Genomic DNA, 27,292 nt, shown 5'->3' on the forward strand with positions numbered 1-27,292 from the left:
AGAAAGCTAGGTTCATTCCAGATTTTTGTTGTTAAAATTACAAAAAAACATATCCATTCCTAATTATTTGCTTAGGTAAACTTCTCACCTATAATTGCTAGATCAAAGAGCAAAAAGCCTTCCTTAAGTTTTTACAACACCACTTCTCAAAATGCTGCTGTCCACTGATGTCTCAGACTGCAGGCCACCCTCTCTGTGTGCCCTGTCCCAAGCACTGAGCATGCTGAGCTGAGTCAGCTGTTGTCCCTGCCTCTTCTATCAGATGATGAGCTAGCTGTTGGGAACCCAAAATGGTACCTGAGACATGCTAGATTCATGGAGATTAAAATCAAAACTAACATTCATTGAGCACTTCCAAGAGCTAGGGCACAGGGATACCAGAGAGGACTGTTAACCTCTGTTACTGCTTCATAAGAGAGGAAACACAGACTGAGAGAGGTAAATATCTTGTTCTGAAGTAGGCAACTGGTTGTCACAGGACAGATGTTTGTTGAATGAATGAGTAACAAGGTGTGACTTGTCACTTCAGGAATATTGGTTCCATAATATAAAAGTAACTATGCAAACCTGAAATTGTCAATATTACCAATTATGACACAATATACTTGAAGAACTTAGCATTTCATTTGACTTAAAGACATTGGTTTTGTATACATTGATCTTCAGCATTCCATATTTTGGATTTCTCCGTTTCTCCTAATAACTTCTTCCTTTATCAGCACTGCAGAGGGTGATGAAGTAATGTCCCCATTGTCTTCGATCACCAGCTCCTTTGCCTAACACAGAAGTTCTAACACTTGAATAGATATCAGAACTACCTGGAGGGCTTGTTTGAAACAGATTGCTTCTCTCCTTCCCAAGTTTCTGATCCACTGGGAGCCTGAGAATTTGCATCTATTTTTTTTTTAAGATTTATTTACTTATTTGAGAGAGAGAGTGAGAGAGAGCATGAATGCGTGCAAGTGGGAAGAGGGGCAGAGGGAGAGGGAGGGAGAGAGTCTTAAGCAGGCTCCACACTCAGTGGGGCTTGATCTCACGAGCCTGAGATCATGACTTGAGCCGAAATCAAGAGTTGGACGTGTAACCAACTGAGCCACCCAGGTGCCCCGAGAATTTGCATTTCTAATGACATCCCTGATGACTGATACTGCTGGCCCAGGGACCCATTTTGAAAACTCCAGGGAACTGCTGCACCCATGTGTGCCCTGTTATATTTTCTGCTGCTCCAGGCCCCCTTCCCTCCTTTGCCCTGTTCTGGAAAATACAATCTACCTGTACCTGCATGTGTGAAAAGAGATCCCTTGTTATAACAGACTCTTCTTCCCCTGGGAGGCTTGTGGCCAGCTGATTGCCCCAGTAAGACAAAACAAGATTTGAACTGAGAATGAGAGACCTTGGCCTCTGGGCTTGGCTCTTCCTGATTTTACATGACCCCAGGGAAGTCCCTGCTGAAGCCTCTTCTCCACACAGAGAAAGACGAATGGCATCTATCTCTAAGGACCCCTGGTCTCAGATTTTCTCTTTTCTCTGAAGGGCATATTCAAGCCACTGACTCATCAGGCCAAACATAAATGTATGACAGTCTCCATCCTGGCCACATAGCAGACCCCTATAAACAGGACCATATTTATTCATCCATTCTCATTTTCTGCTGAAGGGATTTCAGAAGCCATAATTGCCTTTGATGAATTTCTTAATTCAATAATTTTTTTTTTTTTACTTCATTGCCTTAGGACTCTTTGGCCCTATGTGAAGTGAGAAAATGCTTCTGTTACAGCTCATTAAAAGCAGCCATGCCATTTTTGTTTATATGAAGTATCTGTATAAATAATACCACAATACCACACTTTTTTTACAGTACCACATTTTAAAGGCTAATTAGGGGTTTAAAGATTTTTTATCTCACATCACTTACAACTATTTTCTCACCTCAGAATAAATCCAGGGAGGCTGATTAGAGAAGTGGCTGAGCCCAGTTGAGTGCCTTGCAGATCCATGGGGTGGGAACGAGTACAGTCTCTCTCCTCACAGTGTAGGAGTCCAGTAAGAAATGCGAGGGCCTCAGTGGTGAGACCGTGGCAGAGGCAGCAGCCCCAGCTCTTTAGGTCCTCTAGGGACAAACTGGAGGATTTTACCCTGACGGAGAATCTCTGAAGGAAATGCTCAACTCAGAGTCATGTCAGCCATTACAGTGAGGACTAGCCCTGCAGCAGGCTTCCTTTGTGACTGGCTGGCTAGAGGGTAAAGTTCTAACCAAATGTATTTTACTCACACAATTTCTTTCGATTGAGCATTTTTTAAGAAAAAAAAATTGACAAAGGCCTTTTTTGGATCCAAAATACTTTTCTTTCCAGGAAATCCTTGCCTTTTGCCCCTCGACTGGGAAAATAGTATCTGAGGTGTATAAGTTCCAACTTTTATTTAAACCACTGGAGTAGAAGGCCTTCTTAATTGGGGGAGGCAGGGTGGTTTCTTGGTGCTGTAGATGAGATCTTGCCTTCTCTAGGATTTATTTGGTACAAGGAAAAAAATCAGGAAGCAGTTCCCCACCATCCTCACTTGTGGCAGGAGTTGGATTTCCCATCCTTCCTCTGAGGTCACCTTGGGTTTACGAAGTCTCTGCTTCCTTCTAGGTGGAGGCTGAGCTGATTGACAAGCTGGACAGCATGGTGTCAGAAGGGAAAGGCGACGAGAGCTACAGGGAACTCTTCGGCCTGCTGTAAGCTGTTTCAGCCCCTGGCACCCCACGCTGGGGGAGGGGGTGAAGTGGGCTGATGAAGGGTAGGGGTGCAACCCACACTGGGCAGGCTTCAGAGGGTGGGTATCAGGAGAGACCTGATTATTCCTAGTCAACATGTGGGTCATTCCTAGTCAACAGGAAGATGGCATTATGGTAGCAAGCTCTCTCAGGGATTGCTATGGTTGAGTAAAGAGGTAGACACAGACGATAACTCTGAGCATGTAGATTTGCTGATAGGAAAAGGATCATCGTATGTCTTCATAGCATGCACTGGATCCAGTTGGGCAAACAGCCCATGGGGACTCAGTGAGGGCTCAGTGTTGGCATTTCTAAGAGGAAAAAAGTTAAATCCCTAGTTTGTAAGATAGTACAATCAGCTTGGAAAAAACACTACCATGGGTATTGTGACTTTAACAAGTTGTACCCACTCACCAGGTCAGTGTCCCTGTTTGTGAAATAGGTGGTTATACTGAATGATGTCAGGGGTTCTCCCAGGTCCACCATTCATAGCTTCTGTCTTGAACTGATGGAGGCCAAGAGACCTTACAGGACTTGCCACGGGGGGCTAAGTCTGAAGGAGAGACTCAGGGGAACCATGGTCCTCCTAGATAAATAGCGATGTTGGACACTTTATCTTCCTAAAGAACAAAATCTTAAGACTCTTATAGCTATAGAGTCCCTTCCCATCTTACTCATTATTTCCAGCTTTAATATTTTTCTTTTAGTGCCATTTTGAAGACAAGCCTGTAATGTATTTTTCCAATAATAATACTGTACATTTACTTAGAACTTTACAGTATACAAAACGTGTTTGACATTTCTTACTTAATCCTCACAACACACCTGTGAAGTGGGCAGGGCAGAAATTATCCTCATGAATAGAGGTGATAAAACTGAGCTCGGGGAAATGTTATCCTGCCCTCAGTTGAATGACCAGTGAGAAGCAAGTCTGTCGGGGGAAGACCCAGATCTTTCCATTTCAAGACGGGGTAATCTTCATGCTATGTCCTGCCCACTGTGTTCCTTGATGAGCCACACAATAAAATATGAATTTATTTGAAATTTAAATAATTATGATTTGTGAAAATGAATCCATACTTTAGTATTGTTCTTTTAGCTGAAGATGTTTCCAATTGTGGAAATAATGCAGAGAAATCTCTTCCTAGGTCACTAACAGATGATTTTACCGCAAAGGAAAAAGCACACAAATAACTTGCATTTACTAATTACCTGACCAAATAATGTTTCATAAATTCTTCTAAATCATGTCTGAGGGCTGAAAGTTGCTGAGAACCATGGAGCAGCATTTCCCAATTTGTGTTTTGGGGAAGATAATGAGTGGATCATGGGCTAATCAGTTCAAAAAAGATTCAATTAAAATTGAACAGGCCTCTGTATTGTAGGACTTCTCAAAGCCTACAATACAAAGAAAGTTGTGAAATCTCTCCAACGGGAGTGTGACCAGCACTTCCCAGGCTTGTTTGCTCACAGACATCTTTCTCAGTCCTCCAAGACAGCAGAGCTCTATAGAACAGTTCGGGAAATACTGACACAGTGGCTTCATCCGCACAGCTCAGAGGCCAGAGCAATGGTGCTACCCTCTCTCTCTAGTAACATGGGTCACGTGGGAAACCCTTACTTTCCCAGAAGCCTCGGCTCAGGCCACACACTGTGTGGAGAAGACCATCACCGTCATGGCAGCATGAACAGCAAGCCAGGCTGGGCCTCTAGCTGGGTCGGCCATTCCAGGTGACTTTCATGACTTTCAGGGAGTGAGGGACCGTGTAGAAAGGAATCAGAGGAGTGACACCTGCACCTGGGCTTATCACTGGAGCAAGCAGAGAGTCCAGGTCATCATCCCCTAGGAGAGATCTGTGAGAAGGCAGAGAAGCCAGAGGCTGCCCTGAGGTACCAGGAGCATGGGCTGGCAAATGAGAAAAGGACCTAGGCATTTAGCTCCTGGCTTCAGTACGTTTCACAGGGAATCATCCCCTGACAGTGGAGATGACTAAGTCTAGCTCCTGGACTCACTCACTGCCCATCCTACTGGACCCTCAAGACTAGTTGGAACCTTTTTCTTGGTTTACGTGGAAAGGTTAGTTTGTATGTTTGCTGAGGATGCCTCTTGAGCAGTGATAGAGGTAGATGGCCAACTGCAAAGCCAGGTCCATCCTCAGGGCTCTCACTCAGCTGCTGTTTCAGAACCAACCTCACAGCATACATCTAAAGGGCTGGGACTTTAAAACCCCTTCCTCAGTCATTGGCATCCTTAGGAACTTAGATAGGAAAATGGAAAATATGCTCAGCTGTTCCTGCCAGTTCAGTAATCACCTTGTCTTTGCTTTCTGCTGCATGGAGTAGAACCCAGCTGTTTGGGCCCTACCCCAGGTAAGACTGCAGTGTGGTAAGTCTGCTGTCTCCAGATCCATCACAGGCCCCACGAGCTCTGGGACCTCAATCTGGTGCCCGGGGAAGGCTCATGAATTATATATTGTGTTTGTTTCCCCTACCCTCCTACCAATAGCCTACTGGAGAAGGTTGAACAAGAAACATGGCGTGAAACCGGCATTTCCTTTGTGACTTCAGTCACCCGCCTCATGGAACGCCTTCTTGACTACAGGTATCTTCTCAGGCACCTACCTACCTGACCTTCTCCGATCAGGATACTTTCCTCAGCAAGGACATCCCCTGACCTTAAAATTGAGACCATGTGGCCTTTAGGGGGAGAACTGTTCTGGTTTTGGGTGCCATCACCAGTCATTAGGAAGCTACCAATGGCCAAGGAAAGAGCCTTCTCCCAAGGGTGTGCCAGGGCTTCCTGGGATCCCTCCTAATATGTGCCCCCAGGGGGCATCCCAGGGACATGTAGCCATCTGACTTTCCATCCAGAAAGGTTAAGGATCAGAGGAATGGGCACAGCAGAGCAATGCAGGAAACAACTGTAGGTCCTTTGTGCAGATGTTCCTGAGGGTCATATGGCAGGTGGGCAGGGAAATGTCACCTGGTGCAGAAGTGGGACTTTGTTGGACTTCCAGTTGGTTTTTCCAGGGACTGGGGACCCTACTTTTCCATGCCTCTATTCTTTGCCTGAAGTCTATTTATTTCTGTCCCTTGGTCCTGGTCATGAATAGATTAGAGGAAGCAGACTGGGAGCTCAGAGATCTTTATGCTGTGTTCAGTCTGAGAGTTCATGTAAAATTAGTTTTTCCATGAAGTCTTGCCTTCTGTCATATCATGGCTTTTTAATTACTCCAGAAGTGGGAGCAAAGCCCCTATTGCAGGCTTATTCTCTCAGCAGAGTTCATGTGGTGGGTAAGGGTACCTTTTAGGAGCCTAGAGGAAGGTGACAGGGAATGAGGAAGAATGACAGAGGGAACCCATGGCCAAGCAATAGTTGTCTCCTCTGTGCTACAAGATGTGCACATGCCAAGAGAGCGCACCTATGTAGCAGGAAATGAGGGAGTTTAGGCCACCTCTGGCTGCTGCTGTATAAAGGGTCCTGCTATGCTAAGACTTGTGCTTTGCAAAGAAGACTCAGGTGTCCTGTGCACTAGCCAGGCATGGGAATGGAATTTCAAGAAATGGGCTGACGTCTCAAGCATCCCCTCTTCCTGTAGCACAGTTGTGCGTGTGTGAGTTTCAACCCATTTTTCCTGAGCCTTATGAGGTTACAAGTGGCCTTTTGGGGACCCCTTTTAGAATAGTGAACTCCTTTGCTCATGCCACATCCCCAGCCTTTTCTGCACCTACCATCAGACAGGGAAGAAGGGTGGACAAAATTTTATAACTTCCCCCTCACTGAAATGTTTACTAAAGGTCAGCTCTATTCACTGTGGCCTACCAGAAAGAGCTGAAATTAATTTCTTCTCCTAGTTCTAGCTGCCTGTTTGATTTTTGTACCTACCTTGTACAAACAACTCAAACTCATGGCCAAAATCAATCTCATTCTCTTCTATTTCTTGTCTCAAGAATGGTTCCTGAAAAACAAAGTTCATACTCTTTCACATGGCATCAAAGCCCCTTCATAAACTGGGCTTTGCCCACTTCTCCAGCCCTGTCCCCTGACAGTCCCCACTAGCCATTGCACACCCTAACCTCCTAGCATTGCTCCTTGTTAACACGAAAGGAAACACCTCAATGCTTATGATGGCTCTTATCTATTAAAAATGTACCACGTGCTCTGTGCTTTACAAACATTGTCTCTAATTCCATATGCAGCCCTGAAGGGTTATCCTTGTTTATATCAGTGAAGAAACACCATTGGTAGGGAATGCCATTGCTAGGATCTGAACCCACATCTGACTCAAGAGCCATGCCCTATCCCCTCATCCATGTTGTTACCACTCACATCCTTCTCTTCAGGCTTCTCTACATGTTGTGTCCTCCCAAGAGGGGCCTTCCTACCAGGCCCCATCAAGGAGGCTTTCCCAAATAGGAGCTTACCTGGATCTTTGCACATACTTCTTTCAAAGCATCGGTCACCTTGGATGATGATCCTTCCTCACCTTTCTGACTCATTCAATTGAAGAGAGTGGCTCCCTGAGGACAGGGACCTTGTCCTTATCTCCCTGGTGCCCTGAAGGAAGTCTTGATGGTCCTCTGGCACGTATATAGTACATACTGATTGATGGGAAGACCATGCAGGAACCAAGAAGTCTCTTCAACCCCAGTGCAGTTTAGTTCATCAAGAACCTACTAAGAAAATAGTTGTTGACAGTTAAATATATACACATTGATTATGCAAATAATTGATAGGTTTACTCCAGAATGAGCTGAACCTAGAGTGTAAGACTCAGTTTTAGACTAGCATGAACCTCCTCTGAGTACCTCTTCAACTAATGTTTTCAGCTTTTGTGTGAATGATACTCTATGTCAGTTATAAAGATGCTCACTGGTGGCTTCTGTATTTCCCGGGTGAGGAAGCAGAGCCCCTGGGGTTCGGGGGTGAGGGGAGTGGTTCTTAGTGTCCTGGAACATGCAGGGACAGAGCTAGAGTTGCCAAGCCCTTGGGGATTTAAGTGGAACCCTCCACCTAGAAGAGGAACTGGAGGTTATGGAGCCTTCCTTTCTCAGGCCTCTCCAGTCTCACTAAGGGCTGCCCTCGCCCTGGTCTAGGTCAGCACCAGCACAATGCTCACAGCCAGTTGCTTCAGAAGCCTCCTTAGGAGATTCTTCCCTATTCATCCTCCAGAGAAGGAGTGCAGAAGAGCAATGGCTGCACCCAAGTTAGAAGCTTTAAAAGGTGTCCTCTCTGTTGAGTAGCCACACAGAAGAGAAGAGTCGGTTGTTAGCAGTACATGGGAGAGGTGGTCATAGTGCACAAAGGTGTGTAGGGAATGCCCCTGGTATCAACAGGTTGAGGCCAGTGCTTTTCTGTTTAATTGACTTGGCAGTAAAGTTCTAGTTATGGCCAAACAGAAGGTGATGCCTGGTAAGTGTTTCAGATGCTTTCTAGGAAAAAACAAACCATTTAATGCCAAAGTAGCTAGTTGAGATCTCACTGCCCTCTCTGGGGCCAACTTATTGGAGAGACAGATGCCTCCTGCCACTTTGTGTGTTGCTTGTAACAAGTTGACCATCTGGCCCTCCGCTTGAAAAGTCACAGCATTTTCCTGTCCCTGCTAGCTCCAAATGACAGACTCTGCAGTGGCATGTGCAGGACCCCCATGTCTGGCTACAAAGGAACCAAATGCCTATGACTGATAGGGAACCCAACAAGGAGGACCTTGGTTCCAAATCCCACATTGCTGCCAACTCTGATAGTAGCCCTCCATAATAGGAAAGCCACTTGACTTTGCAGAATACCATGAGAGTTGTGAGATTTTTCAGTATTCCTTTCTTTCAAAGAAGTCATCCCTCTGGGAGTTGGATTACAGCTGGGGAGGTGGGGATAACTGAGTTTGTCAAATGATCACCCAGAGCTTCAGTGACTTGGACTAGGGCTCCTGACTCCCAGCTGTGATGTTCCTCAGTGAGCCCCATGCCTGTCAACGGAGGAAAGCCAAGACACTCTCTCTCCGCCTGATCTTAGTGCTCCATAAACCCGCTTATGCAGCCTCTCCCTAACCCACGGCTGCACAAGGAACTGTATCTATATACTAGAGCAGTAAGGGGTTCCACAGAAGGAAGCACAACAGGCAGATGGGACTCTGTGCGTACAAGAGGCTTCTTGCCCGATTCACCAATCTGGTTCTCCTTCTCCTCTGTCTCTTTGTGCCAAGCCTCTGTTCCTTCCAGAGGAGCTTAGTTTTGACCTCTCTCTCCCTAGGGAAGGATCCATCCTCAGTGTTTCCATTGTCCTGTGTCTCACAGGCCAGCCCTGATCCCTCCTACACCCAATCCTGCCCTGCTCAGCTTAGCGTGAACACGGCCCCAGCCCTGGCTGAAGCTACCCCTAAGTCAGAAAGAAACTTCAAACGTGTGCTTCCCGCTAGTGCACAGGAAGGACAGCATAGGGAGAAAAGCCAATGAGGCAGTGAACATGACGACCACACCGTGGTTGCTATAGTCACAGGGTCCTGAATCTAGGTCCCTGGAGTGGAGCATCTTGGCTTCTGTTGAACATTATCCTACAAAGGGAAGGATATGTGCCTCCTTCTGAGGACTTGGGGATTCAACATTCTCCTTTACTGAACATTATCCTACAAAGGGAAGGATATGTGCCTCTCCTTCTGAGGACTTGGGGATTCAACATTCTCCTTTACTGATATGCTCTTCTGTGCTGAGGATATTGGTCGGTGCCACTTTATGCCCTAAAGAACGATCTGGGCTCTACACTCTGCCACCAGTTGAACAGAGATCTTTGAACCCTAGAAGTGGTTCCAAAGCTCAGAGGGAGCTCCCTGTACAGTCCCCATCTGTGGAAGCATTTTCTGTTGGAGAGCATCCTAATTTCGGGTTTAGTCATACTAATGCCTCCGTGACCCTGGAGTTCTATGCTTTGTCCCAGAGGCAGCACTTCATGCCATGGGACATTCATTTGTGTTCTCCCATCCAGGGACTGCATGAAAGGAGAGGAAACAGAGAATAAGAAGATCGGCTGCACTGTTAACTTGATGGTGAGAGGACACGGGCCCTTCCTCCTATCTGCCCAGTGGAATGGTTTCTGTCCTACATGGTGCTGGCCTTGGCCCTTCTACAGTGGCTGTTAGCCTAAGGGTTTGAGTCAGGATATCAGCTCTGTCACTGGTATCTTGGAGACCTGCACCTCATCAGTCACATTCCCACTTGGGAAAGGAACGACATGAGCTTCTCTTTGGACAGAACTCCACCCTGGCCTCTTGGCAAGGTCCAGTCAACCCTGACGTACCTAATTCCCAATCTGCCTTGGCACTCTGCCTCTTTCTCACTACTTAGGACACCCACAGATCTGCCACTGGCCCCACCACACCTGGGGAGCAGGTGTGCCTTCTGGCCAGTCCTTTCTCTTTCTGGTGCCGGGTGCCTCCACGCCTGCCCTCCTTCTCCTGCCCAGCGCACCCAGGGCTTCGGCCAGCTGCCTGGAGCTCAGGTATGGCCACTACAGGTGGAAGCCTCTCTCATCTTGATGTGTATTTCCTTCTCTCTTACAGAATTTTTACAAATCTGAGATTAACAAAGAAGAGATGTATATCCGCTACATCCATAAGCTTTGTGATATGCATCTGCAGGCTGAAAACTACACAGGTGAGTGTAAGGGGTACAGCCATGCCTCCCCCTGAGGACAGACTGGACAGGGATGCACAGCTGGCAGAAGAAGGCTCTGAGCTGGTGCCTGCCAGACCTTAGCAGAGTGGTGTGGCCTGTGCGGCGCCCTCACCTCACTCCTTTCCCTCAACTCTTTCTAACATGTGGTGGAGAAAAGGCAGGCAGAAATTCCCCTTGTGCCGTCACACCATGTCCTCTGCTGTCTGAGGCCGTTCTGTTCTCTCCTTGCCTCCTATCCACCAACTCTGAGGCCTCAAGGGTAACCTCCAAATTCTGATGTACTAGGTTCAGAGCATCCTGAGTTCAATGTCGCTCTCCATGAGCAAAGCCTTCCTGAAGACCTCCACAGCCAGAGCTATGGAGGCCACAACACAAAAATATCCACCTAACCCTGGGACTTCCAGAACTCACTGGCAGAACTGCCTTGCCATCGAGGCTCCTCCCCCTGCAACTGCACAGCAGCCCCACTTTGAGCTCCCAGTGGAGAGTACAGAGAATGTTCATCTGGCTTTCTGACAGGCCAGACGGGGATCCTTTCATTGTGTCTACAATTTAATCCATACAAAGCCTGTTCTTTTTTTTTTTTTTTTTTGAGGGGGATGGGCAGAGGGAGAGAGAGAATCTTAAGCAGACTCCCTGCTGAGTGCAGAGCCCAACATGGGGCTCAATCTCACGACCCTGAGATCATGACCTGAGCCAAAATCAAGAGTCAGACACTTAACAACCAACAGCCACCCAGGCGCCCCAAGACCTTTTCTAATAGAACAAATTGAAAAGCATTTCAGCCTGCCTGTCCCACTGTTTACTGAGCACTACTCTGAGTCAGGAGGGTATATGCATGCGTCTCCTGCCTCATCACCTTGCGCAATAGTTCCCCCAAAATAGTCACCTTCTTCACTGTGGTGACCAGCCACTGCAGCCTAGCTCTTGAGCCATAAGACTTGAATTTGTGTGACAAACCAGGAAATTCAAGCTATTCTTGTCCATCAACATGACTAGAATTAGATGGATCTGTAGAAACACAGAATCCTTCTTCCTTATCTCGAGATGTAAGAGATTGTTTGGCAAAGATACCACCTTTCCTGACCACACAGGTTGGCAAGAATGAAAATCTGAAATGACTGGGCTGAATCTGCCATTTTCAGTGTCTACTTCCACCCATGATTCCAGCAACTCTCTGAGAAAGTGGTGAAGTAATAGACTGATAAATTTCATGTACTATAGAGGCTTTTACTAAACTCCTCGAGGACTGGAACATGACTGAGAGGCTGGGTCAGGGATTTGGACAGAGAGAGGGTGCTGAGCCATGTCTCTGGTGGCCTCAGGAATAACATCTGAAAAAGATATAATCAGGAAAGAAGAAGATTTCTTCTGGTTTCCTGAGTTCCAAAGGGAGGCCTTGAGTGCCTCAGGGTCTTGTCCCCAGAAAGAAAGGACTCCTCGTCCAGGTCCAGTAAAGAGGCATGTGCATCCCTGGGCAGGAGGGCCCAGTGGCCGGAGCACAGGTGGAAAGGCAACAATGAGGAGCCTGGAGAGTGGCTGCAGGCAGGTGTATTTGGCTAAAACTGGAAGTGGGTTACGGAATAGTTAGAAATGGGATTCTTCACAGTCACGGGGAGTGGACTTGAGTACGGCCTGGAAGGGCAGGCAGAAGCTAGAGCTAATGACCTTGCCAGTAGGAGATGCCTACTAAGAATGAGCAAATAGGAGAGGAAAGAGCAGTGGTTGTAATTCGGTGTGACACATGCCTTCGAATTTAGAGACCCATAGTATTTAGTTGCTGTTGTTTTATATAACTGTCTCCAACAGTTCCACGTATAGGGTAAGGTGTCACTGGTCCTCTGCCCTGGGTCCAGCATCAACTTTAAGCTCCTCCAGGAACAGAGCTTCTGGGGGCAAGCCCATCACACAGTTACCACCATTTACACTCCTCTCTGGTCCTTTCAGAAATAGTAGAGATGAGGGCCATGCTGAGGTCAGAAAATGGTGCTGGAGGCATGGGGCTGGTTTAGGGTCAGCCTTGGTCAGTGCCTACCCATAAGAGCCATTCTGAGAAGGTTGGAAAGGAAGCTGTAGTCAGTGACCAAAAAGGAACCCAAGAACTCTCTGACATGTCAGTGTCTCCCAAAGCAAGGCAGCCTGTGCACAAACTCAGGTCACTGGGCCATACTTTTTCTGGAGCCCAGGATCAGTGCTCAGGCTATGGGAGGAAGGTGTCTACCAGGATCTTAGGCCCCTTAAGGCTATGGGCAGCCCCTCTATCTTACCTTTGGTATCCAGTGTCCCTGACATGGGCTGTACATGCCCTGCCCTAGCATGGTGCTTTGCCTGGTCCCCTGGCACCAGGCTACTCCTGGATCCCTGAGGAGAAGCCCCTGGACCTCCATATTTCCTGTCCCCACAGAGGCCGCATTCACTCTGCTCCTCTACTGTGAGCTGCTGCAGTGGGAGGAACGGCCGCTGCGGGAATTTCTCCACTACCCATCCCAGACAGAGTGGCAGCGGAAAGAGGGACTGTGCCGCAAGATCATCCACTACTTCAACAAAGGCAAGGTGGGTGTCATTAGGCAGGCCTTTCAGCTCTTCAGTTTCTGCTGTAATGTGTGGCATCTCAACACTGTAGGGACAGGCAGAAGCTAAGAGGGTGGTGTGTGGGGCGGTGAGTGGGTGGATGCCCATGTGTGTGCATTAGCTTTGGAGGCAGCGTGATTTTTCTCTGGGAAAAAAAACATACAGTTTAATTCTGTGGCTTGGAAGCCAATTCCAGATTGAAGGTGTCAGAGACAATCCCACAGAGCAGCTTGGCACATGCTAATGCTCCTACAGCAGGGGCTTCTGGGCCCCCACTTACATTTATTAGATTTACTTCAAGAACTGAGTAGCTTTCTAATCTGCTGTAGAAAATATAAGCTGTAAAAATGAGTGGATTTTAACCTTAGTCAAAGGAGGCCTGTCCTGCCTCTTCCTGGTACATGTTATCTTGGATTTCCCTCCCTCACAGCACAGACTGGACTTGTCTCCTTGGGGTTCTTGTCCATCGAGCTCGACTCTGGGGGATTGGCAGGCACCGTCAGCCTCAGTTTAGACCTCCCGGGGACTTGCCAGCCGTCCTGCTCCCATCTCCCAGAGGGCTCCTTGTGGGACCCTCTGACCACCTACTGTTGGCTGCGGCCATGTACTGGAAAGGCTGGTTGTGTGATCTTTTGATGCTGTTTGCTCATTATTCAGCTTTGAGTGTGCTTTAAAAAGCTGAATTTGGATCACTCAGGGAACTGTTGTGGCTGAACCCCTAACTTGAATGGAAATTGGGGTTTTTTTAATGAATTTTTTCATCATTAAAAAGAAAGCTTTAAACATTAATGGCTTTTGCCCATAAATCAGAAAATATCCATCAGTTTTATATAACATAGGAGAAATCTTTGTCGAAAGCATTCACCCATGCAGGAACCTTTCCAAACCCTTAGGAGCTCTCGGGTAACCTAGCCCAGAAAGGAGGCCCATGCTCAGCGCTTGGGCAGCCACCTGTGACAGAGCCACAGTGCCATCCCGAAGCCTCCTCTCCTTGCCGGTCCAGGGCTAGATTTAGGGCCCCACACCAGTACACTTCCAGGCCTGCCTTTCTGGCATCCAGCCCACCTGGAGCTGCCATCTACCAACATGCCCAGCAAGCCCTGCCAGCTGAGAGGGAGAGGCATGAGCACGGTGTGAGTGTGCCTGCGTGCTTTTAGTATAGTAGTTCTCTTTTCTTTCCGTGGGCATGGAGCACAGAGTGGAGAGTTAACCCAATCTGATGGAGCCTACCAGTAGGACAATGGTTCGGTTCCCCGCTTCACTCCACACTAACTAAACACTAGTGTTTAGAAAAGGACATTTATGGCTTAGTATAGACAAGAGAATCAAAATGCAAACCCTGCCCGAGTATTGTAGATGAGCAGGACAGGGGGAAGGACCAGAGGCTCCAGAGGCCACCTTCTTGAGGCTCTCCCACTTCTTCTAGCCACCCTGTTTTTGCTATGAGTTCCTGGGGGAACAGGTTCTGTGCTGAGTGCAGACCACTCAGTGAGCCCTTTCATAAGCTCATCCTCAAAGAGGTATTTATCAGATTCATCCTCTTGGGTTCATACAGAAGGTCCAGTTTCTGTGTTTCTGTTCCTCAGTACCTAATAGAACCAGTGGATAAGGCTAACCAGTTCTTGAAATCCTTCAAGGTTTTTTTTTTATTGACTCCAAAAATGCAAAACCTGGCTGTTGCAGAAAAAGTGTTCCTGTAGGGTTCTTGGTGCCAGGAGAAAAGCTACCTTGGCAACAGGAGGAGGGCAGAAAAGAAGACTCTGGGGAAGGACAGGTAAAGGGGTTTTAGCCCTCAGACTGCCAGCACACCCTGCCTCACGAGGCAGGCTCTCCGCTTTTCTTACACACACTCCAGCCTCTGTTATCTGCCTAGTACAAACAACCCAGCATCCTGTGGTCCCATGTTTATTTCATGAGCACCCAGAAGGATGGAGTCAGAAGTTCAAATCCTGGTCATAGTCTAGCCCAGGGCCATTCTCTCCGGTGGTAAGGTGGTTAACCTGGGAGTCTGCCCCAAGCTGGACTGGGCTCCAGTCCACAGAGGGTCAGCACTCCCAGGCCAGACAAGGTCTAGCAGAGCGGCAGTTGAAAGAAAGAAGGAGAGGTGTGAAGATGGAAATTGGTCAGCCATCACAGGGCAGAGGGAGCAAACAGGAAGGGAAGCTGGACAAAGGCCTCTGACCCCTGCTTATCTGGCATATAGACCATTGGTACTGCAGCAGCCTTCTCTGTGGAGCTGGGCTTGGGCTCTCCTGACTGAGGGTTACTCTTGCCTATGCTCCTCTGAAGGAATGATGAATCTCTTGCTTCTAATAGGCTGTGTGTAAAAAGAAGTACAAGGACCACCATTCCGGAGTCGCAGGCCTTTGCCTTCCTTTCCAGTTTGATTATAATGAGCCTGTATTGTATTACATATCAATGTAACGTGTGTGCTGTCCCTGTCAGAGGGGCCACAAGGAAGTGTAAAAGCATACATCTGTCAGAGCTGGTGGAAATAACTGGATTTCAGACATTAGTAAGGAGTTTTAGAGTTGGCTTTGCCTCCTGCCGGAAGGAAGGAGACCAAGAGAAAAGCTATAGCGGGGATGCGGTATACATGCAGCACATTTCTTCCCTGTGTTGAGAGGCAGCTCTCAAAGCTGCCAGACCCACCAGACCCACCAGGTTCCAGCCCAGTCCCTTAAGGCTGACAGAGGGTCTTCAAACTCTTGGTCCTAGCTCACTCTAAACATAATTGGGGGGTAGGTGAGAGGAGGGCTTGGAGCAGGAGGGCAAATTGCACAAATTAGGGCAGAAATGCCAGGAAGGCAGATGAGCATTGATCCCAGTAGGGGAGAAGACCTGCTTTACCTGGAGCTACTGTCAGCAGACCGAGTGCCTTTAGCCCCATGTGGGGCCCTCATCACCTAAATGAGCAGTTCCCCACGGGGCGCTCTTGGCAAGTTGGCCAGAAGTCTGTGCACAGCTCAGCTGCTTGGCCAGCCCCTATGGAACTGTCTGCCAGGCCGACCCTGTCGTGGGTACTTGGCTGACACCTGCCCAAGTGGCACTTGGAGCCAGAAAGAGGGCTGACCTGTCCCCCTTGAAAGATGCAGTATTGGGGGTGTAAGAGATTTTCTAGCCCCCTAAGTCAGAGGCACTGTATTAACTCAGGGAGCCAGAGTCTATTTAAAAATTCCCTTTGATTTGTTTTAATATTTTTAATTGGTCCTGCAGTTTGAATCCATATGGCATTAATTCTTTCAAAGGATAAAAATAATATGCTCTTTTTGAGAAACACAATCCCAAATGACAGAGTTGTCCTTCTCCCTGATGCTATTTCAAATATTATTTTTTAAATATAGTTCTTATTATTTAAACATTCATATTGAAGTATGACTGGGTGAAATTATATGATGTCTGAGATTTGCTTCAAAAACTCTGGGGGGCAATAAGTAGTTGGGGTATAAATGATACAAGACTAGCGATGAGCTGGTCATTGTTGAGGCTGGGTAATGAGTACCTAGGGGTTCATTCTTCTATTTTTCTATATGCTTAAAATGTCTTATAATAAAAAATTTTAATTAGCATTTAGAAGTTGGGAGAAGAGCCTAGCTGAAATATCAAGTAAACCAATGATTCCCAATCTAACAAAACAAAGAAAGCACTATATTAAAAAGCAGAGGAAATAGGCAGTCTGGCCCTCAGTGAAGGCCCCTTAAGCCCTCCTCAGGCGCCTGTTATGTGGGCCTGTCACCATAACAGGAGCCACACCACAGAGGCAGCCTGGTACCTGACTAGGCAAGGATCATTTGAAGCCTTCTTTAAGACTGGAATATTTCTAAAAGGAAATTGTCAGGCCTACTACTAAGCGCTTGGATAGCCGCTTCCTGCTTGGCTTCCATACTTGTTTCTGAGCTTCAGTAATCTTAATTTAAAAGTCATTGTTTCCACTGATAGATGATGAATGGATAAAGACAAGGTGGTATATATACCCAGTGGAATATTACTCAGCCATCAAAAAGAATGAAATCTTGCCATATGCAACAACATGGATGGAGCTAGAGGGTATCATGCTAAGCAAAATAAATCATTCAAAGAAAGACAAATACCAAATGATTTCACTTATATGTGGAATTTAAGAAACAAAGCAAATGATTAAAGGGAAGAAAAGAGACAAACCAAGAAACAGACTCTTAATTCTAGAGTACCAGCTGATGGTTACCAGAGGGGAGAGGGGCGGGAGAGCCGTGAGACAGGTGATGGGGATTAAAGAGGGCACGTGCTGTGAGGAGCACTGGGTGTTCTATGAAGTGCTGAATCACTATATCGTACACCAGAATCTAATATTACGTTGTATGTTAACTAACTGGGATTTCAATAAAGACTTAAAACATAATAAAAGTCATTGTTACCTTCATCAACTTACTAAATAAATCTTTATTGAGTACCTGCTCGTGCCTGGCACTGCTCTGGGCTCTGAGGATCAAGTAAATAAACGGGGTTCCTGCCTTCATGTAGTTTATCATCTAATCGAGACTCATACAACAGAAAAGTAAATACTTTTTTAAGATAACTGGAGAGTAATGAAGCAGAGAATGGGTGGAGAAGTTCCTGTCCTTGATGAGGTAATCAGGGAAAGGCCTCTTGGAGGTGGAGAGAAAGCTCCACCGTGAGCTAGAAAGCCACAGCACCGTGTGTTGTGTTCCGCAGATTCATCTTGAGCGGATGTTCTTTGTGACAGATGAGCTGCAGGGGGCCTTTGGTTGTGCCCTCTGATGTGTTCCTTATGAGCTGGGGCTGTTCTGAGGATGCCTGAGGTGCTGAAGCCTTGTCTTTCCTTCTGACACAGAGCTGGGAGTTTGGGATCCCATTGTGCAGGGAGCTGGCGTGTCAGTACGAGAGCCTCTACGATTATCAGAGCCTCAGCTGGATTCGGGTGAGCTTTGCCCCTTCCCCTACCCCCACCCTGACTGGAGGTGCTGACACTTCCCTGGCATCACTTTCTGAGTGAGCTCTGAGTGAGCATTCACTGTGGGCCTAGCCCTGGTTTAAGTGCTGTGGACAGTACCAGAGAAGTGGAGGCCACAGCTCCTGCCCCCAAGACCCTTGTAGTCTCACTGGGGAACTAAAACACACATCTGACCAACAATGGTATGATCCAGCCCCCAAGAGCCACTGGTGCTCAGGGAAGGGAGAAGCAGCATATACAGGATAAGATGGGAGGTTCAAGGAGGAGGTAGCAGCTCAATTTCATGTAGAAGCTTTTCCTAAATGATTTTGTTCAGGGATGCTTCATCTGAAAACTTTATAAAATCTTTCCATGCTTTGGCTTGTGGTCACTTTCAAGCACCTTGTTCTTACTCCCTTCTTTCATGCTAAATATTCAAAAAGTAACTGAAATGTCCCATAGACTTCAGAGGTCTCTACCAAACTTTTCTGGTTGCTGGTGCTGGGTTCTGAGTCATAGTAGCTGCAAACTTCATTAGCAAAGAGAAGTAAGCAGTCTCACTCTCCTCCTTGCCATGTTTCCTGCTCCAGGTGGGGATTTGGGTCTACATAATAGATGTGGTTCTCTAGAAGTAGTTTCTTGACTGGTCTTTGAAGGCCACTGCCTCCCTGCAAGCTGGCTTGATTGAGTGTATTAGAGCTATCTTCCCAGTCAAAATTCAGTGAGTTTTTCTGAATGTGAAGCCAAGCCAACCAGTACTAAGAAACGTACTGACCTTGGTAATACCAGACATCATGGATATTAGTTCAACTTTTAAAGTTTAAAATCTCTTAAAGAGGAACAGTACCAGTGATCCTGGCAACTGAGACTTTCTCGCTGTGATTATTAGCCTCTTTAGTCAGATGATGGATGAACAAGAGCAGTGCAATTGGACTGATGGAAAACGGTGCTGAGAATAGCTATTAGCCACCTATAAGTAACACCAGCCAGAAGTCACTTGGTGTAGTAAGTATCAACCAAAACCAGAAATCCAAAGGGGTGGGAGGAGTCCATGCTCAATGTGTGCCCCTGAAAGACAAAGAAGCCTGGATCTGTGTGGGATTGGGTCCACCCACTGGGTAGGAGAGTTTCCTCTTCCATCAGGCAGCAACCTGGGGAGAGGCTGATCATGGCCAGGGACTCCGTTCTACATGGTCTGTGTTGCCATGTTCTGTTTCCAAAAGATGATGTCTATTGGGCCTGGGAGAACTTGCTTTGGACACCACTTAGCAGTCAGGCCAACCTGAAGGCAACTGCCTTTCTCATTCACAGAAAATGGAGGCCAGCTACTATGACAACATCATGGAGCAGCAACGCCTGGAGCCTGAGTTCTTTCGGGTCGGCTTCTATGGCAGGAAGTTTCCTTTCTTCCTTCGGGTGAGTCCATTCAGGTAGTCACAAGAACTTATATCATATTTTACACATAATTCATTTATAACCGGCTTTTTTTTAACCTTTCTCCCTATTCTACTGAATACTCATTTTGAAGGACTAACTAGTCCACAAAAGGCATTTGGCTTTATTTAACAGGACTGACTGCCAACTTTAGACTTTGTTTTACTCCGCTGTACTATTTTGTAGCTACCTGGGATATATGACGGTGATTTTCTTACCAAATCAAATTCCTGCAGGAAATGACCAGGGTCTGAGAATGTCCCACAGGTATGTTTAGAAACCTTCTAACTTCAAGTTTCAGTGCCTGGAATCCTTCATTGTGATTATTCTCAGGCAGATAGGACACCAGTACAGCCCTGACCTCAACAGTAGGCTGACCTCTTGGGGTTCATCATTTAAGATGATGGCTCTTCCCCCTGGCTGCACTGTAGGCTATGCAACCAAGCTGGAGAAACTGTTGATTTGAGAGAAATTTGTGGGAGCTGCCAAATGGGATCTGGCTGTGGAAAGCCTTTTCTAGGCAGCCAGTTCTCTGGCCCAGGATGGTGACAGCCATTTCTCCCCATCACTCCCTGGAAGGCTGAGCTGGGGTACCAACAGAACGAAGGAAAGACTGAGCATAGATATACAGACACCAGTTGAACGTTGTGATTCTCTTTATTCTGCAAAAGCCAGAGGCTCCAGGAGAAGTCATCCTGGGCTTGTAGGCTGTAGCCCAGAGGGATTCACTGTGCTCAGCTGACCTAAATGAAGCTGTGCTGATGAAAGGGCCTTGGGGCTGCAGTTGAGACCTAAGACTAGCTCTGACTGTCCCCAGTCCCAATATGTCACTAAAGTTCCGTGTCTATAAGTCTCAACGAGCAGCTGGGAATGTTCATAGAATCTCTTTAATATGTTTGGGATCCTGTTTTATCAGAAAGATTGCTTTAGCCAGTGAGCGATGATGAGCTTGATACCACATCACAGGTCAGTTGGCCTTAATGGCTCCTTAAAAAAAAAGAAAAAATAAAAACAGTCTGCTAGCAACAGAGTCCAGGCTAACCACATTTCAGATGTAAAGCAAGTCAACTTGCACATTTCCTAGGCAGTAAACATTCTAGGCTAAAAAGAAAATTGACTTCTGTAGGAACTAGTAATCCTGGCAGGGATAGCAAGCTCACTCTGCCTAATTGTGACCCCCAGGAAGGCTCCAATTCCATTCCACAGTAGCCCATCTCTAGCAGCAGAATGTAAATGGGGAGAGGGTCTCCCCAGGAGCAGGGAACTTGTTCACTCCCTAGGGACCATCTACCTCAGGCATTTCAGAAGTGGCCTCTTTGTTGCCCCCACCAGCATAGATCATGCAAAAGCAGTGGAAGTAGAGGTCAGCAGAAGGGAAAGAAGGAATCACACAAGAATCAGAAACCAAAAGTATCTCTAGGAAGTCCTTAGACAAACTAATGATTCTGGCCTTGTGACTTATTTCTTTCTCATTTTGTCTGCAAATTATGCTTTATTGTCATTTTATTTTCCTTGTTTAGCCCCACAATTTGTATATCAGAAACCAGATTTTACTCTAAAACGTCATTACTTTGGATATTACAAAATCAGGCCCTGGTATCTTCATTTCTGTCCCTGCCAGAGATGAGGTCTCTGTCACGGTTTGCCCTGGCTTCCACCACACATGCTTACGTCACAGGGCATCTCAGTGTCTCAGGGCACTCAGCACTTTCTGACAAGTAGGACCTGGCAGGGGACCTGCCTCTGGCCCATCCAAACAATGCTTGCAAGAGACAGTCTGAATGTGCAAATGGGGTTTCAAAGGTGCCGGTAATGGAGGAAGAATAAGAGTGGGTGTTAGGAAGTATCACCCATCAGTCCAACCCCGTCTCCACACAAGGGGCAGTCCCTAGGAGCTGTGTTTCATGCACACAAATCTGCCTTGCAGAGCCACATGCTGCCTTCTCTTCCCTCAGCTGCTCAGCTCATGTGTGGCAAATGGAATAAGTCCCAGTGGAGGTAGCTATTTGCTTGGTAGATGGCAAGGACCAAGTACAAAGCAGTGGCAGCCAGATCTGTCTCACGTAAGGATGCTGGGGCTTTCACACAAGCAAACTGTAAACCGACAACCAGCCTCAAGGTCAGCGCTGTGTGCCTTCTTCCTGCTGGGTCTCCCCCAGAAAGCTAGGCTATTTCCTCACCTTCCTTGAACACATAGGCCATCTATTACTTTAGCTCTGTCAGCTTGGTTTCTCTGGACCATCTGCCTCCCTTGCTTCACAAATGTGATTATCTACTCATCTGCATGGAGACAGGAAAACATCCAGCCCTCCCTTCTTGGGGGATTTTCTGTTTCTCTTCATTTGACCCATGAACAGATACTGGTGAGGACTGTACATTTGCGAGTTGATATGAAAGACCAATTCTTTACAATTTTCTTTGTCAGTTCTGCTTATCAAGCAAGGGACTTAGAAATGTCTCTTGTCCTTTGACTATCGGTCTGTTCCACTGGAGAGGCCGTCCTGCTCCTCCCGGCCTTGACTTCCCTTCTGGTATTGTTTACTCATTCCGATCCATCCAGACATGGGACCCAGCCTTAGCTGAGTTCTCCCATAGTAAAAGGGGAAGTGGAAAGGGGGCAGAAATCCTATTCCAAAATAATCTAAGGTCCTCCGAAGCCTGGCCTGGGATCATCCATGTACCGGTGAGTGTGCAGCTGGCCCTGTGGACCTGTCTCTCTTCCTCTGAAGACATGCCAGGAGCGGGTGGCAGGAGGGGGCAGCTGCCAGTCCCTGATGCCACTTTGTCAAAGTGGCTCTTAGGCAGCTGGGCACGTAGACACATGTCACCAGAGGTCTGGACATGTGTTCCATTCACTCGGGACCAGCTGTGAAGTCGGTGAGCAGCAGCGTGGAGGGTGCCTGACCTCAGCCCGCTAGCAGAAAACCTGAGACCTAACTCAAACCAAATATGATGTAACACAAGGTTTTAAGAAATGTGTAGTTAGGATGATGTCAGTTTGTTCTGCTGATGCAACTGCAAAGGAGTGTACTGCCAGTGCAGTAAATAATCACTGAATACCTACTGGACACTGGGCAATATGTACACTGTTTCTCCCAGCTAATAAAAGTGTCCTTCAAAAGCACGCACCCAGTCACCCCCTTGTTAGGATTTCTGTGGTGGCACCCCCAGCGATCACTCCTTGGCACACGCCTGCAGGCATCTTCCTCACCCTCCCACTAGCTCTCCACACATACCCTCCTCCCACTGCCCCTTTTCCTGCCCAAGCTGTTGTTGCCCTGGTTGTCACAGTACCCACACAGAGTGCCCTTCGCCGCTCCTCCCTCGTTGCTGACCCACGTGGGCCTTTCAGGACTCTCTTCAGGCATGGCTTCTTCTAAAATCCCACTCTGCACCTTGCACCCCTTCCTGGGTAAGGTGCCCTCCCTCCTCCAAGCTCCCCACAGCCTGTGTCCTGCCTCCAGGCTGCTACATCACAATGCAAGCCTCCCTTTTCCTGTCCCTCTCCCTTCTGGATCATCACTTCCCCTAGGGCAGGGACTGAGTGCTGTGTGCCCCATGACTGTCACAGGGGGCCCTAGGACATGCTTATTACATGCGTAGCTATTGACACCCCTGTGGAGATGGGGGCTGGAGGCAAGGCAGAGAGCAGGCTGTCTTGTTTGTGACAGAACAAAGAATACGTGTGCCGGGGCCATGACTACGAGAGGCTGGAGGCCTTCCAGCAGAGGATGCTCAGCGAGTTCCCACAGGCCGTTGCCATGCAGCATCCCAACCACCCCGACGATGCCATCCTGCAGTGTGACGCCCAGTGTATCTTTTGATGCTTTGTGGGGGAAGGCGGGTTGGGGTCCTAGGAGGTGAGGTCCACCCAGTCAGCTGCCCCCTGCTGTGTTGTTGGCCTTACAGGCTAGGTTACCCATAAGTCCTGAACAGAGTGTGTCCTCATCACTGAACCCACACTTAGCAGAGGCAGCCATGGCATGCCCTTAGCCGTGGAGTGCCTGAAGCAGGGCTTTAGGGGGGATCTTTATCCCTAGGCTAGCTGTTACCATTACCTTAGTCCCCACCTTGCCCTATGAAGGACCTGCCTAGGCATCCAGGAGCAGTCACCCAACAGGCTGATTTGGGGTTCCACCAGGACTCTTGCCCCAGGAGTAACCACCACTCTGTGCCCTGCTCTGCTCCTATTTGTCAAGAAGACTGAGGTACAGCCCTGGGGGTGGGGAAGGATGGGGAGAGCCTGTGGTTTTAGTGGCACTTGGGAGTCTGGTAGCAAACACTAGCCTGCCCCCATCACCCTCACACAGCTTCCTTGGAGACCTCATGACAGTCACCATGATTGTACAAGCTTGTTCCAGAGAGGGGAGGGCAGGTGGACTCCCATGTTATCTCTCCACAAAGACCCCCAAAAGTATTTTTATTAAAAGATTGTTCTGCAGGAAATACAATTTACCTACAGTGGGCAGGCCCCAGCTCTTACAACTTTCTTGCTCTTGCAGGGTGGGCACCTGCATTCTCCTGACACCTCTCCCTTCTTTCTTGGCTGTTGACATCTCACCTTAGCTGAGTGCTCAGGAGATGCTGTGCTAGAGCAGGGAGAGGGTGCAGATAGGGAAATTTGGTCTAACTGTGCTTGGGTCTCGTCTGCACCTCAAGATGCAGCTGGTGCTACCATTCGGGAATAGGGGCTGGGGTGCTCATTTCTCCTTTAGCGGATGACGGGAGTCAGTACTCAGATCCATCTCTCTGGCAAGTCTGGGTTTTCCCTTCACTTCCTGCCCAGACTTGCAGATCTATGCGGTGACGCCCATCCCAGATTATGTGGATGTCCTGCAGATGGATAGGGTCCCGGATCGCGTCAAGAGTTTCTACCGTGTCAACAATGTGAGGAAGTTCCGGTACGACAGGCCTTTTCACAAAGGTCCCAAGGACAAGGAGAATGAATTCAAGGTGAACAACTCTAGGAAAGCCGGGGCGGTACTTGTAATAAGGCAAGGGGCAAGCCCCACTTTCTCAGGATCTCGTCACTGTGTCATCCTTCAGGCAGGCAGGTGTGGCAAAAATTGCTCACTGGCCTGTACCTCCTTCCAGAGCCTGTGGATCGAGCGCACCACATTGACCCTCACCCACAGTTTGCCCGGCATCTCTCGGTGGTTCGAAGTGGAGAGGAGGGAACTGGTGAGACACGTTTCAGATGGGGCTGATCTTCAGCCCTGGCTTTGGGGACCTTTCTCTAAGGACTGAAGACAGAAAGCAAGCGTCAGCCACCTGCCTAGCCTAGGTTGCCACAGGCCAATCCTGTGCCAGGGGCTTTGTACACCTTCTCTCCTTTAACCCTCACAACACCCCTGGGCAGCAGATACTTTTAATCTCCCAGTTTACAAATGTGGAAGCTATTCCCTGAGGTTTGGGAAGCCAGGGCTCTCTGACTTCAGAACAGGTGCTCTTCACTATTTACTGTGCTTCTGAGTGCCTACAGATCAGAAGAGAAAATTCAAAAGAGGTCAGGGAGTCTTAAGTCCACAGGAACAAGGGTGGGAATCAGCATCACTGGTCTTGGATCCCCACTCTCGGGACCGTGCTGAGGGAGGGGTTGTCATTGTGCCTGGGACGACACCGTGTGCTGTATGCCCTCAGGTGGAGGTGAGCCCTTTGGAGAACGCCATCCAAGTGGTTGAGAATAAGAACCAGGAGCTACGGGCCCTGATCAGCCAGTATCAACACAAACAGGTGCACGGCAACATCAACCTGCTCAGCATGTGCCTGAATGGTGTCATCGATGCAGCTGTCAATGGGGGCATTGCACGCTACCAAGAGGTGAGCGGGACCCTGGGCCAGACCCACAACAGGCAGCCTTGCTGGGAAGGCACTTCTCAGGCTCTTCTTGAGACTCCGGCCTCCTAGGGCAGCCTTCCCAACTCGCCCTCTCCTAGCTGTGCCTCCACTGACTGAGTGTGGTCCTGGATGAGGCTTTAAGCTCCCTCCCACTCCCCGTTTCTGCGGCAGGGCTCTCCCATGGGACCTTCTCTTCTTTTTTATTCCCTCAACTCCAACAGATGGGTAATCCCTCTGATTATGGAAGGTGGTAAGTGGCCTCCAGGAGGAGCCCTGGAGCCCAGCCCTGCAGGAGAAGCAAGTTGTGGGTGGCTAAGAGACTGGCCCCACACCCTGGCCACCAGCCCTGCCTGCCCTACCCAGGCCATCCAGGCTCCCTGAGGGACTGGGACCAGCATCCAGGCTTAGATTATTTGGCTACCTTCAGTCCTTCTTCGGCACAAAATCCACACCTGTGATTGCAGGAGGTTGGAGCAGGCCTGGCTAGAGATGGTGTATCTGTGAGGAGGCAGAACCTGCCTTTCAAGTGGCACCTGAGACTCAGGCTTCCTGGGCCCCCTCTAAGCAGTAGTCCTGGGAGGAGTCTTCCTGACGTAGCCTTTCCTTTCACAGGCCTTCTTTGATAAAGATTATATCACCAAGCATCCGGGAGACGCAGAGAAAATCACCCAGCTCAAGGAGCTCATGCAGGAGCAGGTATGTCTTGCAGGGCTTAGAGGCCAGTGAGCGGGAGGGAAAAGCTATGCACCGCAGGACGACTGCAGTTCTCAAGGGCTACCCTCTGGCTTGCAGAGTGGCCCTGTCTGTCACCCTAATAGGTCCATGTCCTTGGAGTCGGGCTGGCAGTTCATGAGAAGTTTGTGCACCCGGAGATGCGGCCTCTGCATAAGAAGCTGATTGATCAGTTCCAGATGATGCGGGCCAGCCTCTACCATGTAAGCCGACCCCTGCCGGGCCCCTGCTGCAGTAGAACCGGCTAGCATTTCCTGCAGAGTGCAGCAAGCCAAAGGAAGGGGGGAGGGGCGGGGAGCGCAAAGGAAAAGCTGCTCCCACCAGAGGGGCAGCAGGCAGAGGTGAGTGCTCTATCGGAGGAAGGATGCCCAGGATCCCCTCATTCACTCCCCTCCCTGAGGAGGAGTCAGATTCAAGGGCAAAGAATGTTTCTCAAGGTACTGCGCTGGTGAAGAGAGGTTTTCATATGAGGAGAAAAAGAGCTAAAGTATATGGCCCACATGTAGACATCCCTTTGGAGATGTTCTCCATCCCGAGAACCTACAGAGGTAAGGCATAACCTGAGTCAGCCCTCTCTCCCCATCTTCCTCTTTCTCTTCTTTCTCTCACCGTCCACTTGCCCTCTCCTCCCCGCTCCCTCCGCCTTCTCTTTACCTTCCCCTCTGTCTCCATTCCATCCTTCCCTCCCTCTTCCTCCAACACATCTGGTGACCCAGACTCCCATCTGACAAAGCCTGGGGTGAGCAGTATTTCTGTACTGGCTGCTCTTAGAGGGCTCAGCCGGGTTCTGAGCCTGCCCCAAGCTCCAGAAGTTCTCCCTGACTCTGACTTGACCCTTTGGCCTCCACGGCAGAGTCTGGCCCAAGGACTGATGCACACAAGCAAAAGGAGACCTGTATTCCAGGACTAGGGTTCAGTGGTCTGGAGCCCCCTGTTTATATACTCTCACACCATTTTCAACCATGAGGCTGATTCCAAGTGTTTTCTAGAGAAACTTACCTGCTAAACAGGTTGGCTGCCAGATCTCAAGGGGCGTGAACCCCGTTACCTGTGGCAAGGGAAGCAGGGCTGTTCGGTGTGGGGCAAGGCCATCAAGGACAAGGGGTTCCTCTTCAGGGATGAGCGCTGGCCCGAGAGAGGCTGGACCACTCAGATTCAGTGACCCTGACCTGTTGGGGTTGACTTGCCTTGGTCTTGATGCCGGAGCTTCTGGTCATCTCGGGCTCCCAGGGCAGGTCTCAGCCGTTCCTGCACAGGTAGAGATATAGCACGAAATGGAAGAAGAGAGAAAGGAGCTCGTCCGTAGTTTGACAAGTGGGCACATCCTCCAGAGGAAAGCCCACAGGGCCTGGAATGCCCCC

The 27,292-nt window shown here is 48.5% G+C and overlaps 1 protein-coding gene across 7 annotated transcripts in view; it reads left to right on the forward strand.

Moving 5' to 3' along the window:
* DOCK3 (dedicator of cytokinesis 3) overlaps positions 1–27,292 on the forward strand; it is a 509,358-nt gene that overhangs the window by 465,245 nt on the left and 16,821 nt on the right. For 6 of the 7 annotated variants that reach the window (XM_027585591.2, XM_027585588.2, XM_027585589.2 and 3 more), the window contains 14 exons: positions 2,634–2,719; positions 5,102–5,128; positions 5,265–5,360; positions 9,738–9,798; positions 10,312–10,405; positions 12,831–12,979; positions 17,829–17,915; positions 19,239–19,343; positions 23,033–23,174; positions 24,148–24,314; positions 24,456–24,542; positions 25,002–25,181; positions 25,812–25,895; positions 26,018–26,134. In XM_027585591.2, the coding sequence (XP_027441392.1) occupies positions 2,634–2,719; positions 5,102–5,128; positions 5,265–5,360; positions 9,738–9,798; positions 10,312–10,405; positions 12,831–12,979; positions 17,829–17,915; positions 19,239–19,343; positions 23,033–23,174; positions 24,148–24,314; positions 24,456–24,542; positions 25,002–25,181; positions 25,812–25,895; positions 26,018–26,134 (1,482 nt within the window). The remainder of the gene's footprint in view (positions 1–2,633; positions 2,720–5,101; positions 5,129–5,264; positions 5,361–9,737; positions 9,799–10,311; positions 10,406–12,830; positions 12,980–17,828; positions 17,916–19,238; positions 19,344–23,032; positions 23,175–24,147; positions 24,315–24,455; positions 24,543–25,001; positions 25,182–25,811; positions 25,896–26,017; positions 26,135–27,292) is intronic. The other variant, XM_027585590.2, reaches the window with a different exon arrangement.

Source organism: Zalophus californianus, chromosome 1, assembly GCF_009762305.2.
Source record: "Zalophus californianus isolate mZalCal1 chromosome 1, mZalCal1.pri.v2, whole genome shotgun sequence".
Taxonomy (NCBI): Eukaryota; Metazoa; Chordata; class Mammalia; order Carnivora; family Otariidae; genus Zalophus; species Zalophus californianus.